The sequence below is a fragment of the Daucus carota genome, chromosome 2 (genome assembly GCF_001625215.2).
Source record: "Daucus carota subsp. sativus chromosome 2, DH1 v3.0, whole genome shotgun sequence".
Taxonomy (NCBI): domain Eukaryota; kingdom Viridiplantae; phylum Streptophyta; class Magnoliopsida; order Apiales; family Apiaceae; genus Daucus; species Daucus carota.
Window position 1 is genome coordinate 52,580,737 of NC_030382.2, and position 18,254 is coordinate 52,598,990.

General features: G+C 34.9%; 2 protein-coding genes across 2 annotated transcripts; one reads left to right on the plus strand and one right to left on the minus strand.

Annotated features, from left to right (window-relative positions):
- The first annotated feature begins 1,313 nt into the window (after positions 1-1,313).
- LOC108208094 (lysine-specific demethylase JMJ18) lies at positions 1,314-11,480 on the plus strand. The gene is made up of 12 exons (XM_064088103.1): positions 1,314-1,518; positions 3,081-3,146; positions 4,382-4,447; positions 5,128-5,205; positions 5,295-5,813; positions 5,892-6,116; positions 6,453-6,614; positions 7,087-7,455; positions 7,959-8,907; positions 9,014-9,117; positions 9,755-9,949; positions 10,876-11,480. The coding sequence occupies exons 3-12, from the start codon at positions 4,388-4,390 to the stop codon at positions 11,221-11,223; spliced, it is 3,009 nt and encodes a 1,002-aa protein (XP_063944173.1). The 5' UTR covers positions 1,314-1,518; positions 3,081-3,146; positions 4,382-4,387; the 3' UTR covers positions 11,224-11,480.
- A 3,871-nt stretch (positions 11,481-15,351) lies between these two features.
- On the minus strand, positions 15,352-17,598 carry LOC108206787 (cytochrome P450 714C2). The gene is made up of 5 exons (XM_017377193.2): positions 17,214-17,598; positions 16,880-17,106; positions 16,543-16,793; positions 16,043-16,403; positions 15,352-15,955 (listed from the first exon to the last, which is right to left on the minus strand). The coding sequence occupies exons 1-5, from the start codon at positions 17,503-17,505 to the stop codon at positions 15,530-15,532; spliced, it is 1,557 nt and encodes a 518-aa protein (XP_017232682.1). The 5' UTR covers positions 17,506-17,598; the 3' UTR covers positions 15,352-15,529.
- Positions 17,599-18,254: the final 656 nt, after the last annotated feature.

Here is an 18,254-nt window from a genome sequence, read left to right on the forward strand (position 1 = left end):
TTTTAAATAAAATTGAATGAAAATATATAATTTGAAAAGTCACCATTAATTATAAAGTTTTAATTTGCTAAGAAAAAACTTTTTCATAATCTAAATAATAATGAATAAACATTTAGTCCAAGACTGAGACTAAAATAAAAATTGGCTCGTCACACTATGATATCCGTACGATAAGAAGTTGTAGGCTGATTCAGCAAGTTCAGCCTTCTACGTGGCGAAGCACCCTTCTCAATTTTCTCAGCTTTTTGATGACTCTCCCAACTTTACCCCTCCAAATCCAACCCGCTTTTCAATTAAGTAGGACCATCTTATTTTAATAAATAATATTTTAATTATAATTACAAATATACCAATGAAACAAAAAACACGATATTCTCTCTGTATTTCAAAAACCGAAACCTTAATTTGACGTAACATCTAATTTGATAATTCCCCCTCTTTTTTATCAAACACAAGTTAGATATTAATATAACAGAAAGTAGAAAGGAAAAAAAAAATCTAAATATCATAACTTGAAATTGAAATGCACTAAATATTACAGTATAAAAATATGATCTTCGATGTCACATTAAAAATTATCATGTACTATAATCCCTCCGTCCCATATTTTTTTTATACTGTTTTTTTAAAAACTTCACACCTACAAGGTTTCCTTGATTTTATAATTTATTTAAAAAATTCACATAAAATTTTATATATTATATATTTATTTAGGATAAAGAATTTAAAATGAAGTATGAAATTATAATTTATAAGAGTTTAAAATGCGTTTCGACCCTCTCTCCTAAATGTATATAACTCACCGAGAACGGAAGAGTATAACAATAAAACTGCACGTCGTAGCGTTTAAGCGATATCTTATACGATTTTTTAGGATTGATACGTGTTTTATTATAAGTTCAAGCTAAAAAAAATATGATAAACACTAATATTCAAATGTTAAACGATGTAACATTCATATTTGAAATCATATTTTTGAAACGGTATATTTGAGATATTATCATTTGAAATTATAATGAAAAAGGCCCACGTTAATACCCGTTTCGGTATAAAAAATTCAATCTCCGAATCATTTTATTCAAATCCGTGTTTAATGACCTGGGTCTGACGGTTTGTTTTTACATAATCCGGTCCTTATTCCGCTGTTAATTTTTCCAAATCTAATTATGAAGGACAATTTTGCCTTTTCAGTTTTTCTTAAAAAAGCGAAATTTCGTGGGCATTTACGGACTTTTACTAGAGCAGATTAGGTTCTATTTGTCAGTTATAGTCATCATGCATTAATACATACACGCATATATATAATTAAGATTCTCAAATTTACTTAATCCAGCTTTTTATTTCAATTTCGATACTCTGTGGCCTTGCAAGAATTATATTCTTTCAAACTTTTGTGAATTTGGGCCTGTTCTTGAATTGGGTGGCTCAGTAAAAAGGTTTTGCTTTTATATATAAATCATCTCTTCTGTTTTTCATATCAAACAGTTCAGAGTGGCCGCAGATTGTTTCTTGCAAGAGGTCAGACATTTAATCTATTCTCTTTAATCTTCATAAACCCTGTTATTCATTCTTGTTGTGATCAAGCCTTGCATGTTTTACATTCATCTCTGTCTGGAAATTTTCTTGTCGGAAATGCTTATTCATTTGTTGTATGTTATTGACTTGTTTATTCTTTAGTGGCTTACAAGTCATACCGTGTTAATTGTTAGAATGTAATGCAGAGTTGATTGGTTTATTTGTGCGCTTATGTGAATGGAATAAATACATAAAAATCGGATTTTTTAGCATAAGCATGGTGTTTCTACGATAGATTTGTGTTAAAAGAGAAAAATGAAATGATGACTGTATACTTGATTAATGGTTCGTGCTGTTTTTCGACATGTTCTATGTAACTAGAGGATATACTTCTGTGTAGCTGCTTATTTTTTTTATTTTTGTGCCGATACCTTGCCTGTCTAAATTAGATGAATTAGATTTTCAACGATAAAAAATGTTGTAGACGAGTCGGTACTGTTAATAACAGGGGTGTGGACAGAAAGTATGACTGCCATGGGAAACCCTCCCAGATAGGAACAATATTTTGCTTAGTCCTATCTGTTTATTCAACCTCTTTACATGTGGTGTAGATGGGTTTGTGAACACCTTAACATGAGCTAGATTACAAAGATGTTAGATTTTTTTAATTGAAACTGCAGCTATAAGCCTATAGCTGACGGAAAAGAAAAGAGCAAAAATAGTAGGTTAAGGAATTAGAAAATAGAGATAATTAATCGACATTGTTATGCCGTAATAAATAAAGTGCTGTAATAATAAAGCGCGCCGCATATCTTGAGCTTATTTTCGACCTGACTTATAAGGAAGTTGTCTTTCCTCAAGTCAAAAACATGATTTAGGCAAGTTATATATTTTGCAATGGGGGTCCAGTAACATTAAATTATACGTTACAACTGTGCGCTCTATCGATTTTATTAATTATGAATATTGAAAATTAATTTGGCATTATCATGCTGTGTAAGAAGGCGCTAGGGCATATCTGGTACATTTCTGTTATAATTTATTTACTGTATACTTGTTTCGTGTTTTTACTGCTTTGTTAAGGATGGTATGATGTCCCGACATGAAGTGTTCAAGGTGTTTCTTCAATGATTATATACCTATTGTTCAATATGGGAACCTTAACAAGGACAGGTGGTTAATCACTATCAATTAAAATATTCTGAACTGATTAGACAAAATATTTTCTCAATCTCACGTGTCCTATATTCAGATTGAGGGCTCTGACCTAGTTTTTTTTTTTTAAAAAAAAAAGAATATAAATGTAGTGCTAGCTACCTGCGGTAATCCTACATGACTTCGTTTCACAGTATGTGCGCATTATGTTTATGTTCTTGAGTCCAGAGGTTTAAAATTTAAGGCATCAAGTTTTTGGTTAGTTTCTCTGTATGAATTATAATTTTAGTGGTTGATTGTTGCTGTCTTAGTCCTTAATATAACAGGTGGAATTGTGCTGGGAGCTTAGTTTTTGCTGCAACTTTCTAGTCTTGATTTCTGTTCTCAAACGCTGAATTTTGGTTTTGCAGATCAGAACTAACAGTATTCTTTAGCTAGAGCAATCCGCATTGCATGCAGATTTCCTCCATAAAGAGGTTAGAATTCTGATTATGAATGATGTATTATTTGTACTTACAGATATTATTCTGTATGAAGCATTCATTGTTTTACCATATATTTGTGTCAACTTATTTGCCTGTAAATGCTTTTGAAGTTGAGAATTATTTTTCATCAAACTGGGTATCGAATGAGATTCGAACCCTCGACCTCCTGTTACCAAGAGGAGTGGGGTATCGACTAGGCGACAGTGCTAGGGATACTCTATGTATTACACTACCATAAAATGCATAATTATGGGATATCAAGGATGTGATGCAGATGATACTAACTAAATTATAAGCTATTAAACATGAAGAACATATAAGGAATTTCAATGTGTCCAATGTTATGCAGTCATGATATGAATTATGAAACTCACAAGAGATTCAGATCTTCTTACTTTATTATTTGACATGCAAAGGACACCATTATGTGATTAATTATCGTTGCAATGGGCCCATAAGTTTTGTCGGTTTCCTTGGTTCGTATTTATGTAGTACATTTGAACTGCTCTCTTTCTCTGCTCTTATTTCTAAGAAATAATTTCAAACTAGAAAAAATGTTGTTTTAGTATATATATACTGCAATATAACTTATTACTATATTATGCCAACTTCTTTTTTTTTTTCTCCAACGATGGCATACGTGGTAACTGTCGTCAATTTCAGGGCTGCCAGTAGCGTGACTTCGTCATATCATATATAATGTTAAGATTGCATCAGTTTCGACCCTTATTTAATATTGATCCTTCATAATAACAAATAACGAATTACTAACCATGGAAAATGTGTTGTATAAATTAGTGTCGATCCTTCATTACACGTGTTATATACGAGTGACGTCTCTGGCTTATCTTTTTCAACAAAGCTTTATTACCTCGGTGCGAATATAGTGCCAACTACTATCCATTTAATCTTATCTCTGTTGCTCACTTTTTTTAGGGAAAAAAATCTCTGAATTCCGGCATGAGTGTCTGAACTTATGGTTGGTTTCAAATTTTTAGTATAATTAGAATGTGTTGTACTGTTGTACACTGTATTACATCTATACGCTTTGATTTATTTTCTATGCATTTAAAGCCGGTATCTGCGACTAAATTAAATTGTCCGACCTTTCACGTTGAAATCAAATTTGTATGAATCAGAGACCCTGGCCATCATATTTGCTTCTGCTTTAGATAGAAAATTACAAGTCTTCTGTTTTTCTTATTAAAATCTTTTGTTTACTGCAGTTGATCATGGATGCAACCATCAATCGAAACTGTGAACGGGAAGTTGAGTGCGAAAAGAACATCAAGGTTTTCTTTCCTCAACATACTTTTCTGTTCTTCATATTTTTCCATTTATCGTCCTGAGTGGAAAGTACTCCAATTAAATGTTCAACCATTTCACATAGACACACTTTTTTTTTCTAATTTGTGTATTGATATAGTTTATGGCTTTAACACACTCTCGTTCACAAGTTGTGTCCATAGAAAGAATCAATACATCAATTTGTGAATTTATTTGGCTGCTTTCATGTTCAGAATTAAGATAGGGTCATCTGATCTTTTTTTCTACACTTAAAAATATTGTGAACTATGTATAAATTACCAACAAGTGCAGAACTTTTTGTTGTACAAATATTTAACTATGGTACCTGTTTGCTGGAAACACAGGAAATTTCTTAGTGGCAATAGAGGTCATTTATGTATGCTTTGATTTGCGATAATTACATGGCAACATTTAGCTGTATGATGAGTACCATGGGAAAGTAATTTTTAATAAAGTTGAAGTATCTTATAGTCTCTTATTTACATATATAAGTCTGTGTTGTTCTATGTTTGGACAGTAAATTGTTTACTCTGCGAAAGAATTGTGTATATGTATGTCACCTCATATTAGACATTTTCGGATCTATTTAATATGCTACAGTTTGTCTGCACACTTTTTGCTTTCTCATGATATATCATCGGAGTATTTCTAACTTGTGGAATAGGTATCTGCTAGATGGAATCCTGCTGACCCTTGTAGGCCAACTATGGATGCCGCGCCTGTATTTTATCCAACTTGTGAGGTATCGAATGACAGGCCAGCGACTTTATAGATATATAACAAATTTGCTTACCTTAGATGTTCATTTCATCCAAATTGTTTACTCATCAGGAATTTCAGGATACCCTTGGTTACATAGCTAAGATACGGCCAGTGGCTGAAGGATTTGGTATTTGTAAGATTGTACCACCTTCTTCCTGGAAGCCACCATGTCCTCTTAAAGAGAAGAGTATATGGGAAAATGCTAAATTCCCAACTCGAATCCAGCAAGTGGATTTGCTTCAAAATAGGGAGCCAATGAGGAAAAAAAGAGGTCGTAAGCGTAAACGACAAAGAAATTCAAAGATTGACAACATAAGGGAATCCCCTGGCATTGATGATCCTAGCATAGATGATTTGATCGACACAGAAGAGAAATTTGGTTTTCAAACTGGATCAGATTTCACTTTTCAGGATTTTCAAAAACTTGCGCATAACTTTAAAGAGTGTTATTTTGGGATCAGGGATACAATGCTGAAAGATACTGCTGGTCAGAGTCCCAATGGGCAAACGAAAAGATGGGAACCCTCAATTGAAGATATCGAAGGCGAATACTGGCGTATCATTGAAAAGCCAACGGATGAAGTTGAGGTACGGGTAACTCATATATTAGTTGTTTATCCTTTTATTTTTTAAATCCCTAACATGTCTTATTGTTGTGTATATAAGGTATACTATGGAGCTGATATAGAAACCGCAGTATTTGGGAGTGGTTTTCCGAAAAAGTCACCATCGCTAACTGAAAACATATCAGATACATATGTGTCTTCAGGTTGGAATTTGAATAACTTTCCCCGCCTTCCAGGTTCGGTTCTTTGTTTTGAAGAAAGTGATATCTCCGGAGTTATGGTGCCGTGGCTTTATGTAGGAATGTGCTTTTCATCATTTTGCTGGGTAAATTATATTAACTCCATTTTGTTTACATATTAAAAAAATGTACTGTGGTTGTTAATGGATATCTAGAAGCTACTTTAAAGTAGAATATGTATTTTGAGATGGACCGAAGAAGTAAAAGATAACATTCATCTTGGCAATGTGAGTCAATAGTTTGAAGAGTTTTCTACTTACATATAAACTCTTGATGTAAAGGGTAAACTCTCCATCTACTTATATGGAACTGTATATATTATGTCTGATTTTTAAACGGAGATAGATCATTAGTGGTCCTTCAAAGCTAAAGTTTAACATTTGAGTTTCTCTCTCCTTACCTGACCCCTCTCTTAATTTTAGCATGTGGAAGATCACCACTTGTATTCCTTAAATTATCTACACTGGGGCGATCCTAAAGTCTGGTATGGCGTCCCGGGAACACATGCTTCTGATCTGGAGGCTGCAATGAGAAAGCATCTTCCAGATTTATTCGATGAACAACCTGGTTTGCTTCATGAACTGGTACGTAATTACCAGCATTGTCATTACTATCATCCACTAAGTTTGACAATAGTGCAATGTGTATTACTGTGATATAGGTATTAATTATCTTAACATAATCAAGTACTGATTATAGTCTTTTTGCATAAAAAAAATATTTGAGTTGGTGCTACTTTTTCATATATGTAAGTTTTTGTGGTGCTTCATGTTTATCCTGTTAGAAACAGTAGTCAATATTTCTTGGCCACAAATTATGATTGGACGTTCTGTGTATTGCTAACAAACCACCCTCTTTTTGTACCACAACCCCTGGTCCCATATCAAAATTTTCTTTCTTATGACTTTTTTCATAAATGACCTATGTTTGCTATATACTTTATTGAACACGGCTGGAGACAACTTATACTTTAAGGGACTATAGCAGTGCTGTGTGTTCCGAATTTGTCCTCGTTGCCTTCATATAATTATATATGATGCCATTATCTTGTGACAGGTTACTCAGATGTCTCCATCAATTTTAATGTCCGAGGGTGTGCCAGTGCATCGAGTTGTACAGCATTCTGGGGAGTTTGTTCTTACATTTCCAAGAGCATATCACTCCGGATTCAATTGTGGCTTCAACTGCGCTGAAGCTGTGAATGTTGCTCCTATTGATTGGCTACAGCATGGGCAAAGTGCAGTAGAGGCGTATAGCGAGCAACACCGAAAAACATCACTTTCTCATGACAAACTGCTATTTGAATCAGCCAGGGAAGCTATTCGAGCATTATGGGAACTGTCAATAATGAACACTGAAAATCCGAAGAATATGAGGTGGAAAAGCGTGTGTGGGAAGGACGGACTGCTGACCAAGGCAATCAAGGTAACTGATTTGTATATCTGTAGATTTGCGTTTATATATTTGTGCTTATATATCTTAATTTACACAAAATGTAATTGCACAATTGCATCATGCTACATGTTCTGAGACACATATTATGTCAACATACACACTTGCACAGTTGCATGCACATAAACATAAATAACAAAGGATTTATGTAATTCAAATAAAGAACAAAAGACAGCTCAGCAAATAAATTAGCACACTCTGTGAAGGTGGACCAGATAAGGCATCCATGTGCACTTTAACCTTATTTCTCACGAAGAGAATGCTTCCTGTGTTTAAAACTGTGACCTAGTTTATAAGTAGACACTTGACCACTGTGGAAATCACAACCTCATATATAACTCTATATAAGATTATATTCTATAGCCTATATGCAAGTTTTCTCCAAATAAATTATAAGATCTCTCCCCCCCAGCATAACAATCTTCACTTTTCAGAGTATAGTCAAGATCATTTCACTGAATTTCATTTTCATTCAGGCAAGGGTTGAGGCAGAAAAGAAAAGGATTGAGCATCTTCCGCTCCATTTAAAGCCTCAAAAGATGGAAAAAGACTTTGATTTAACATGTGAGAGAGAATGCTTTTCATGTTTCTATGACTTACACATGTCTGTTGCTTGCTGCAAATGCTCACCGGATCAGTTTGCCTGTCTTAGACATGCAACCATTTTATGCTCTTGTGAAAAGAATGATGTATTTGTCGTTGTCCGATATACAATGGATGAATTGAGCACATTAATCAAAGCGTTGGAAGATGAAGCGGGTGCCTTAAAAGCATGGCCATCAGTAGATGAAGGATTGGTTTGCATAAATTGTGAAGACAGTATTTCTGGCATTAGCTCTGCCAAGCAAAATGATGATCCAGCAAAATTTCCTAAAAGAGACGAAACTTTGCAGGAAGACACTGCTGATGGATGTATGTCTCAAGTAGTGACTAATAAGCTAAAAGAGGATGTTGTTGGCAAGAGCAATGATACTATGACAATCAATCAAAGTTACACTGTTATATCTGCTGTAGTAGAAAGGATGCTGAATCACAAATCGGATGTCTGTTATGATAATATGATGGCAAATGAAGGCGATGCTTGTAACAACGTTATACGAGAAGCTTTTCACAAGGCAGATTCAAGGCAAAAGCTAGATTCCCTGCAGCTTGGTGGTTGTCCTGGTTCTTCTGTTTCATATGTTCTCCCGAAAAATGTGTGTCCTTCCCCTTCAATGGATGTTGCAGATCGTGGTGCTTCTAATAATGATTTGACTTTTGGGTGCATGTCAAGCAATGAGGTTGTTGACCAATTGGGTATAAAGGACACTCACTCAGTCAGAAATGGTTCATTACAGAAGTTTAGTTTTGATGTTCATCCTATAAATATTGGAAATGCAGTTTCTGGAAGGCTTTGGTGCAATAAGCAGGTGATATATCCAAAAGGTATGTATCTACATCTGTATAACTGTATTCAAATTTATCATGATATTTCCTTCCTACTGTATTTTTCGTGCATTTCTCTGGTATTAACATTAGCTCACCTTTGCAGGATTTAAAAGTTATGTGAAGTTCTTTAATGTGCTGAATCCAACACAAATAAGTGGGTACATATCAGAAGTCGTAGATGGTGGCCTTATTGGTCCTTTATTTAAGGTATGTTCATACTCTTAGATAAAAGTAAGCAGTATCAAGTTGCCTTTATAAAATCTGTAAGGGCTAATATACGTGACAATTTCTCAGAAGTTATCTTATTACCATAATACCATACCTTTTACCAATTTTGCAGGCATGTCTACACTTTATATTGCGTTGTGCAGTACAATGATATCTGTTTTAGTGGGTTATGATCTCTGTGCTTTTAGTATGTTATGATGTCTGTGCGTTTATTATTTTCCCCATCGAAAAAACATGGCAACCTTAATTGTATTACCTGTTATTTGAATACTCTAGTAGTTTTTCTAATGGAGTTCCCATTTTGTACTCTAGTTCCATCTTTGATAATAATAAGTAGCTTTGTACTCTTTTTTTTTTGTTAAAATGCTTGTCTAATTTTAGCACTGAATCCAGTTTACAAAAAAAACAATGACGATTTTACTTTCATATATACTTTTATGCTCACAAAATTTGTTTTCATAATTATTTTAAATTTTACCATCTTAGAACTTGTTTTATAACTTGGACTTTCTGGATATTACATTTCTTGAAAGCAGTAAGTTTAAGAATGGTTATATCCGTTTATTTATTTTAGTCTTGGCCTGACATATCTTCTGGAATGATGTATGACATTCAGGTTACATTAGAAGAGTCTCCAAGTAAGAGCTTCGTAGATACTTCGGCACAAAAGTGCTGGGAAATGGTGATAGACGAACTTAACCAAGAACTTTCAAGGTGCCAAAGCATAGGGAAAGCAGTATTTCCCTCTCTTGATCCCCAAAGCATCAATGGACTTGCAATGTTTGGGTTTCTCTCTCCGCACATCATTAAGGTAATTACATTACTTTACTATGTGTATTGCTGTAAACCTTAATTGTAGACCCAGTTCTTCATGATTATTATGATGCTGGTGTTATGTGTGATTATCGGAAAGCAGTACAGTGTGTTGGTTGGAATTAGGGCTATGCAGACCTCTGGCAAAATCCGTTATAGAGCAACAAGAAAAAATAGAGATTCTCGATCTATTACATTTCTGTCGCTTTTTCACTGCTTATGGTAACGAGTGCAAGGCAGAGTCCACTTTCTATTATCAGTGTGCAACTTAGGTATCATAGAATACTTTGCATTTTATAATAAGAGCATCCCGGTCGCTTTGTAGGGCGAACTGAAAGTTTGATGCTCATTATTTGTCTCGGCTAATTTCAAACTTTATGTCTACATAAGCTACTCGTATTTTGTTTAATACAATGCACATGAATAATATAAACAAACCTGCTTGAGTATATGTCAGAGGCTGTAACTTTAACTCTTTAAGTGATCAAATGGTTTAAATCAACCTCTACCAAAAGGAAATACACTTTAATGTGCTGTCACTGCCTATGCTACTAGTGAAAAGGACAGTATTCTAGCGTTCTAATGTTTGTCAGAAACCTTTTCAGGTCGATAGTCCTAAAATCAAATAAAAAGCACCCTTCAAAAGACGAAACAGTGTCAAACATGATAGTAAAAAATTAAAAGATGTATAGAATAGATGAAGATATCTCAGACATGTCTTGGAAAATATCCTAAATCCTATTGCATATTTCTTTTGGTTCTGCATATTTAAGGTTTCATTCAGTTGATGGTTTGTATCATTGTTTTTTTTTTTTTTTGTTTTGTTTGTGCATGCCATTTGTAAAAGAACTGCGTTCCTATGAAGAATTTCTTAGATATAAAGTTTGTGCCTTCAGTACTCACTACTAACTATAATATTTTCAGGAAATTGAGGCTCTTGATCCAAACCATCACTGCTCGGAGTACTGGAACTACAAGCTTCCGATGAAAGAGAAACTTACCGATAACACTTATGAACTGCCAGATGCTAAGAAATTCAATTACCATACTGGATCAAATTTATCTGGAGGAAATACAACACCACTAACAAATACAGAAATCAGCATAGGAGGGCAGGCTCATTCGATAAATAAGGAGTGTATGCCTGTGTTAGAACGTTTGATGCAGAACGCCAATCCTGAAGAACTGAATATAGTGCAGAGAGTATTTTGCGTGGATTCGCAGACCGCTGAATGGAAAGCAGCACTTGCCAAATTGAACGAGGAGGTCTAAAGAAATTATAGTTAAAATATAGTCGGGTCTTATTATACCAAAAAGTTATAGCATCTTTTTTCTCTCATAGGCTTCATTCTTTCATATTGTTCATGAAGGAGATCTGAGCTTGAGCTGCACAGATGCTGCTCATGATGTAGACTTAGATTCAGATTTAGAATCAATTTTGTTTTGTATTGTTGTTCATGGATCACAGATTAGACTTTCTGAATTTCAGATTTCTTAGATTTTATAAAATACATGGATTTTTGGTAATACGTTTTTGGTCTGAGAACTTTTGTTACAATCGGCCCAAACATTATTACATGTTCTAGCCTCTTACAGCTTCCTCGCTAGAAGTTTGATTCTTTTCCCGGGCTTTATGACTTAACTCAAAGATGGTACATCCGTACATGAACATATCGCTCCATTTTTGCAAGTTTTTTGGTTAAATTTGTAAGACTGTTCTCCCCAGTTTTGAGGATCAGTGTGCAGTGATGTTACCACCGTCAGACATTTACACCCTTGGGAACATGAATGTGTCTTAATTTGATGTCTCTCAAGGATTCTCTTGACATTACAACATAATGTATAGGTGCCAGAACAGTCCTAACACCCCGACAACAACCAGTGACATGAAATTTTTTGATGCATCAACTCCAAATTCCATGATTGAACGTAGAGCAAAAAACACCTACGACACACACAATGAACCTTTTGTTTACCGCTCTGATGTGATAGTAAGCAGTCATTCACATACTTTATAATACAAGAAATATATGCAAGTAGCACAGGAGACTGATAGAACTTTTTTTTTATAGCCAACGAAAAATTAGTTACACATAGATAACAACATTGAACAGAACTTCACTATGTTCAATCCAAAGTAGAAGAAAGAAGGTATATCTGCATGGTATAAAATATTCTCTAATGAGCTTAGTACGATAATACAAGAAATGACATATATAACCCACTGAGCTCTAACTTCACTATTGGAAATTAAGAAATTTCTGCAAGCGATCATAGGAAAAACTTGTTGATAGATGCAGCTTGTCAACTCTTGATGCAATCCATCATCAAATGCATGTGTTTATCTTTTCTCAGTTTTAGCATCTGCCCGGGCCTTTCTCTTTGGGTTTTCCCTGGTTGGAGCTCTAGCCCGAGAAGCACCTCTCTTCTTTAGCAACTTTCTTTTGTCTGGTGAATTAAGCTTCTGCCTGCTGCAAATTCGTGCAAGATCCAGTTGGGCCTTTTCCAAGTCCCCAGGACTCATGTTCTTGAAGAATTTGTCAATATTCATCCGCACACCACGAATAATGTCAATGTGAAACGGACTTGCTGAGCAAGCAATTTTGGCATCCATGACTAGTTTATCCTCCATAAGTGGGTTAAAAAGTGCAAGTGAATAACAATGTTCATCGCCCTCCATTGGTGGTGGAAGATGTTGCACCCGGAAGTCCATCAATTTCTCAGGCAGTGTGTCGTTGTAGTCAGCAGTGAGGTACATGAGAGCGTCATCACTAGACTCAAAAGTATGACTCGCAACAAATTCATAAGATTTATCAAAACTTCTGATATACTCCTCAGTGGCTACATAATTTCTCTCAAACTTTATACACGTCATGAGCTCGGAAGAGAACATATCCAAATGACGATTCAAACAACATAAACACGGGCAGGTTCTTCTGCTTTTCATAAAGACTAAGACGCCTCCCAGCACCGCTATTTGAATCTTGTGATGTCCAAAACTTGCTGCTTACTAGACAACTTTCATCAATATCAGCAATCTCCATTGTGCGATAAACACCAATAACATAAACATGCTCTCTATCAAATGGTTCCAGGGTGACTCGCTCCATTCGCTGGTACTGAACCTGTTCATTTTTGCTCTCGGAACCAAACAAACCATCACCACGGTTCGTTGATACCATAGAATCATGAGCCTGGACATAAAGCATATAGTGTCCGCCGGTTTTAAGAAAATATTGAGCGTTCAAATATGCCATGTGGACCTCTCGTGGACGATCAGGAGCACCGAACATTACATCCACCATATTAATAAGCATTCTCCGTCTCTACTACATACACCCTGCCTTGAGGGCCAACAATATCAGAGATGTGTGATATTGTGATTCCAAATTGTTGATCATCTCGTGACTCGTGAGTAAAGTACGAGGACACGTGAACCGGGTTTAATCCACCAGAAAGAATAGCAGAAGCCAATCTGGACTTAAATGGATCCCATTCTCTATACTCCGCTGTTCGCCCGTCCTCATTCTCAACAGATAAAACGACATCGTCTTGGTCTCGAGATTAAACATTGGGTACCAGATTTCTGGTGTAAAGGACCTTGTTACAAGACTCGTCATGATCATGATCCGCTGCAACGTAAACCCCGGGAAAGAGTGAATGTGGGTGTATGACACAAGGTTGAGGCCTAGAGGGTCTATTGGGGGGCACGATAAAAGAGGAATTCGAATGAGGAGGTGAAGGAGGAGGCCCAACAAAATCACGGTAAGGACGTCCCGGGGGAAAAACTGTGTAATAAACTTGCTCTCTAAACTCTTTTAACGATGACGATAATGATGACGAAGAAGGAGACGACGGGCGAGGGGGACGGCGACGTCGACGGCGAGAGGCATCGTAACGGTTCTGTTGGGGTTCTTTCAATTTTTCGCCCAGAGACTGATAGAGTTGATATATTTATTTCATTTGAAATTATGAAATGACAAAGATACAGAGGAAAGTTATACGTATTATCAAACATAATTTTTCTCCTTTTTGACAGGAGTAAATTTATTTATTTAGAAACTCGAAAGAACCCATGCTAAATGTAATTATAAATTCTAATATATTAGTCATTATACAATAAAATTATATAAAATTTTTGTGGTAATCAAGTGCTTACCACTGTACCAAACCGGGGCATGGTCGATTGAGGGAGATGCTAGATATTTTCTTGTTTCAAAGTTGTCCATTTTAGGATAATAATTTGTTTCAAAATATGTATTTACTTATATTTTTAATATATTTTTTAAGACTAAATTTAAATCATTATTATTTAGTCTTCATTTATATTTCTAGAACTATATATGCACCATAAATTTTTTTTAAAATAAATATGAACTTGCATACAATTTTATGAATATCATATTTCTCAGATTCTATAAAATACATGGATTTTTTGGTAATACTTCCTCTGTTTTTTTTATATGTCACTTTTGACTTGTGCACGTACGTAGGTTGACCGGCCAGTAAAAATTATTATTTTTAATTGATTTTTTTTTATGAATTAAAGTTTTGATTATATATTTTTATTCTGAAAAAAAAAATTCAAAAATAATACATTTAACTACCCAGTTAAAACACTTAAAAGTGTGTGCCAAAAAATGAAACATCATGTATTAAAAAACAAAGTACGTTTTTGTCTGAGAACTTCTGTTACAATTGGCCCAAACATTGTTACATGGTCTGAAAATTCTTACAGCCTCTTACATCGCTCCATATTTGCAAGTTGTTTTGGTTGAATTTGTAAGACTGTTCTCCCAGTTTCGAGGATCAGTGTGCCGTGATGTTACCACCGTCAGACATTTACACCCTTGGGAACATGAATGTGTTTTAATTTGATGTCTTTCAAGGAACAATGCAATGATTCGAACAATGCAATGATTCGTCTATCCACCATTTTGAACTGCAAGTAACAAGAAAAAAACAGCACAACAGCGATTAAAAGGCAATTTTTGTGTGTGCTGTGGAAGGCGGAACAAACAGCACAATAACAACCCTTTCAAAAAATTAAAAGCTAAAATAGCACAATAACTCTCCGTTCTTTGAAAAAAATCGAAATCATATATATTTTTTATTGACATTCGTAGATGATGAATGATTATTAATTTATTAAAATTTATCAAAATCTGAATCAAATACACCTCTATTATTGTTCAAAGATGACAAAAAAAGGGAGTTTTAATATTATTTTTCGAGGATGGGAAAAAATAAACTATATAAGTTTTTATCACGGGGTTATTAGGTTGTTGAGTTTAGCTGGACGAAGAACAGGGACAAACTAAGTTCGGCAGTTTCAAGTTCCAAGAAGTACGCTACAAAGAATCATGCTATGATTTTCAGATAAATGGATTAAAAAATTGGTTTAATAAGTAAAGAAATCGATTTATTAATAGTGAAAAACAAAATAACTATAAATCATAGATCTAATTAACTACCCAAAATGAATGTAATAAGAAGAAAACAATAATGCATAATTTCTTAGTTCACTCCTTTTTTGCTCAGCAATGATCGACCCAAACGTTGTTGATGTTTTAGCCTCTTACAACTTCCTCACCAGAAGATTCATTCCTTTCCCGGGCTTTATGACCAAACTCAAAGATGGTGCATGAACATATTTGGGAGAAAGAGAAAGTGAATAGTTCGACAGAATCTGTGAAATCAAAATCTTGAGCTCAACCAACGCCAAGTTCTGTCCTAGACAAATCCGAGGTCCAACTCCAAACGGCATGTACAGATGTGGCAACTTGCATGCCCCTGTCACTCCATTCGCAAATCTGCTGGGATTAAATTTGTACGAATCTTCTCCCCAGTTTTCAGGATCAGTGTGCAGTGAGGTTACCACCGCCCAAACGTTTACGCCCTTGGGAACATCAATGTCTTTGAATTTCATGTCTTTCAAGGCTTCTCTTGACATTACAACCACCGGAGGATACAAACGCAATGATTCGTTTATCACCATCGTTAGCTGCAAGTTAACAAATATTTTAATTGCAGCTCTTTGAAAAAATCAAAACCAGAAGTCCTAAACTCTGTAAATAAAAGAAAGGCATACCACTTTCATTCTATTGACAGCAACAATATCTGGAGGCTGGCCCTGACAAACTTTAATAGCCTCAGCACGAACACGATCTTGCCATTCTTGATTTGTAGCTAGTAGCATAAGAGTCCATGTGGCTGAAACCGCAGTGGTTTCATAGCCAGCCAAATAGATGTTTTTGCAGTTAGTGACAATGAATTGCTCAATTTCATCTTTTGGCAGCTCACTATTTTGGCCTTCTTCAAGAAGCATCTGTAACAAATCTTTCGTGTATCCAACTTCAGCTTCAGCCCTCTGATTTACTACCCCTGATATTAATTCATAGATTCCTTTTTCTAGCGCCCAGAGTTTCCTATTGTTCTTAGTCGGAATATGCCTGTAATTCACATAAGCTTGTGATTATCGGACTCATATGTAAGAGTTATTGCAGCAAATTGTCAGGGGTTCAAATAATTTTCAGGCAGTGCCTGTACAAAGCTTCATTTGTTTCAGAAATACAAAAAGTATAATTTTACCTCATGCCAGGTATTCCAAAGGAAAAAGCTTTGTTGGAAGACAATTCTACAAGCTCTCTAAGCTTGGAAAATATTTCTTCCCCTTGCAGGAAGTTACTACCAAAACACGCTCTTGATATCACATCACCAGAGAAACTCCTCATGTGCGGATCAATTTCAATGTCACTGACAATCCCACCATTTGACATAATTATATCGTTCCACGACTCGAACAGAGTCTTCACACAATCATTGACTAAGCTACACATATCCTGCAAAAGGATATACAGTGTAATCATCAAATTTCATAAGCTAGGAAATCCACATTTCTTAAAACACAACAATTTAAGGTACGTGCCTTGACTTTATCCATGTAGAGTTGAGGAGCAATAATTTTGCGCTGGTGAGCCCAGTACTGACCATTGGAAGTTATAATACCATTGCCAAGTATAGCGCCTCGATCTTTAGCTAGGTAGGAGGGTTTTCCAAAGTCTAGTGATGTGCACGTAGTGATTTCTTTCAATACATCATACCGATTCACTAGTAAGATTTGGGTATTTCCAAGCGCAATCCTGAACATATCACCTGTAGACAGAGCACAGAGGAAGGCATTTGTGAAGGAATTATCGATGCACAAAATATTAAAGCAGGAAAAATTGAATATACAAGAACATTAAATAACTTAAACATACCATATTGTTGCTTCCATTTATCAAAGAAAGGAAGAAGCAGAGCTCCACAGTTGTGTGACACTGGTGGATCAGTACTGTCGGAGTGCTTAACAACTGCATCCTTCATTTTTTTCAATTCCAGTATATTTCCCAGAAGAAACATGGGCTTAGGTCCGTCAATTCCTTGTTTCTTGAGCATCCGGCGAATCATACTTGGCTTGGCAACCAATATAATATACAAGTGCCAGAACAGTCCTAACACCCCAACAACTAGTGACATGAAAATTTTTGATGCAGCAACTCCAAATTCCATGATAGAACGTAGAGCAGAAAACACATACGACACACACAATGTACTGTTTGTTTACCGCTCTGATGGGATAAGCTGATAGACTTATACCAGAGTACTCCATCCGTCTATTTTATTGGTCTTATAAATCACTCTTTTATTATTTTAAAAAATTGAAAATTATATTTTAAAATAGATTAAGAGTTATTTTCGGTGATAAGCTTTTGTCAATTTAACCGGCACAAAACCAAATGTGACAACTAAAAAGTAACAGAAAGAATATTATTTATCAACAAAAATTTCTTTATTTATTTAGAAACTCGAATGGACTCTTGCTCAATAATCACTATGCAATGTATTATATACACATGCTAACAATGTAATCTAAATATAAATTTTAATATATTACTCATTATAATAATAAAATTAAATAAAACTTACATTTAGGATAATAATTTTTTCAAAATATGTATTTAATTATATTTATAATATATTTTTTAATTTGTATTTCCAAGACTAAATTTAAATCTTATTATTTAGTCTTCGCTTATATTTCTAAAACTATATCTGCAGCAAAAATAATTTATAAATATATATGAACTTGCATACAGTTTTATGAAAATTAATACTTAAATTTCTCTATTTTTTTTAATGAATTTATTTTGAAGTACTCTAGCCCATCATGATTTCTAATTATAAAGTTCGCATCTAGATTAAATAATCTCAACCAGAATTTAATACTATGTTTATTGCTTGTGGTTGCACGTGCAGAA

What these genes read in the sequence shown, in the direction of transcription:
- LOC108208094 (XM_064088103.1), top strand. Translation starts at nt 4,388, where the DNA reads ATGGATGCAACCATCAATCGAAACTGTGAACGGGAAGTTGAGTGCGAA. An exon ending in CTGGTTTGCTTCATGAACTG is followed by an intron (nt 6,615 to 7,086) that starts GTACGTAATTAC and finishes ATCTTGTGACAG; the next exon opens with GTTACTCAGATGTCTCCATC. An exon ending in TCTCTCCGCACATCATTAAG is followed by an intron (nt 9,950 to 10,875) that starts GTAATTACATTA and finishes TAATATTTTCAG; the next exon opens with GAAATTGAGGCTCTTGATCC.
- LOC108206787 (XM_017377193.2), bottom strand. Translation starts at nt 17,505, where the DNA reads ATGGAATTTGGAGTTGCTGCATCAAAAATTTTCATGTCACTAGTTGTT. An exon ending in TAAATGGAAGCAACAATATG is followed by an intron (nt 17,107 to 17,213) that starts GTATGTTTAAGT and finishes CTCTGTCTACAG; the next exon opens with GTGATATGTTCAGGATTGCG. An exon ending in TTTGGAATACCTGGCATGAG is followed by an intron (nt 16,404 to 16,542) that starts GTAAAATTATAC and finishes TGTGAATTACAG; the next exon opens with GCATATTCCGACTAAGAACA.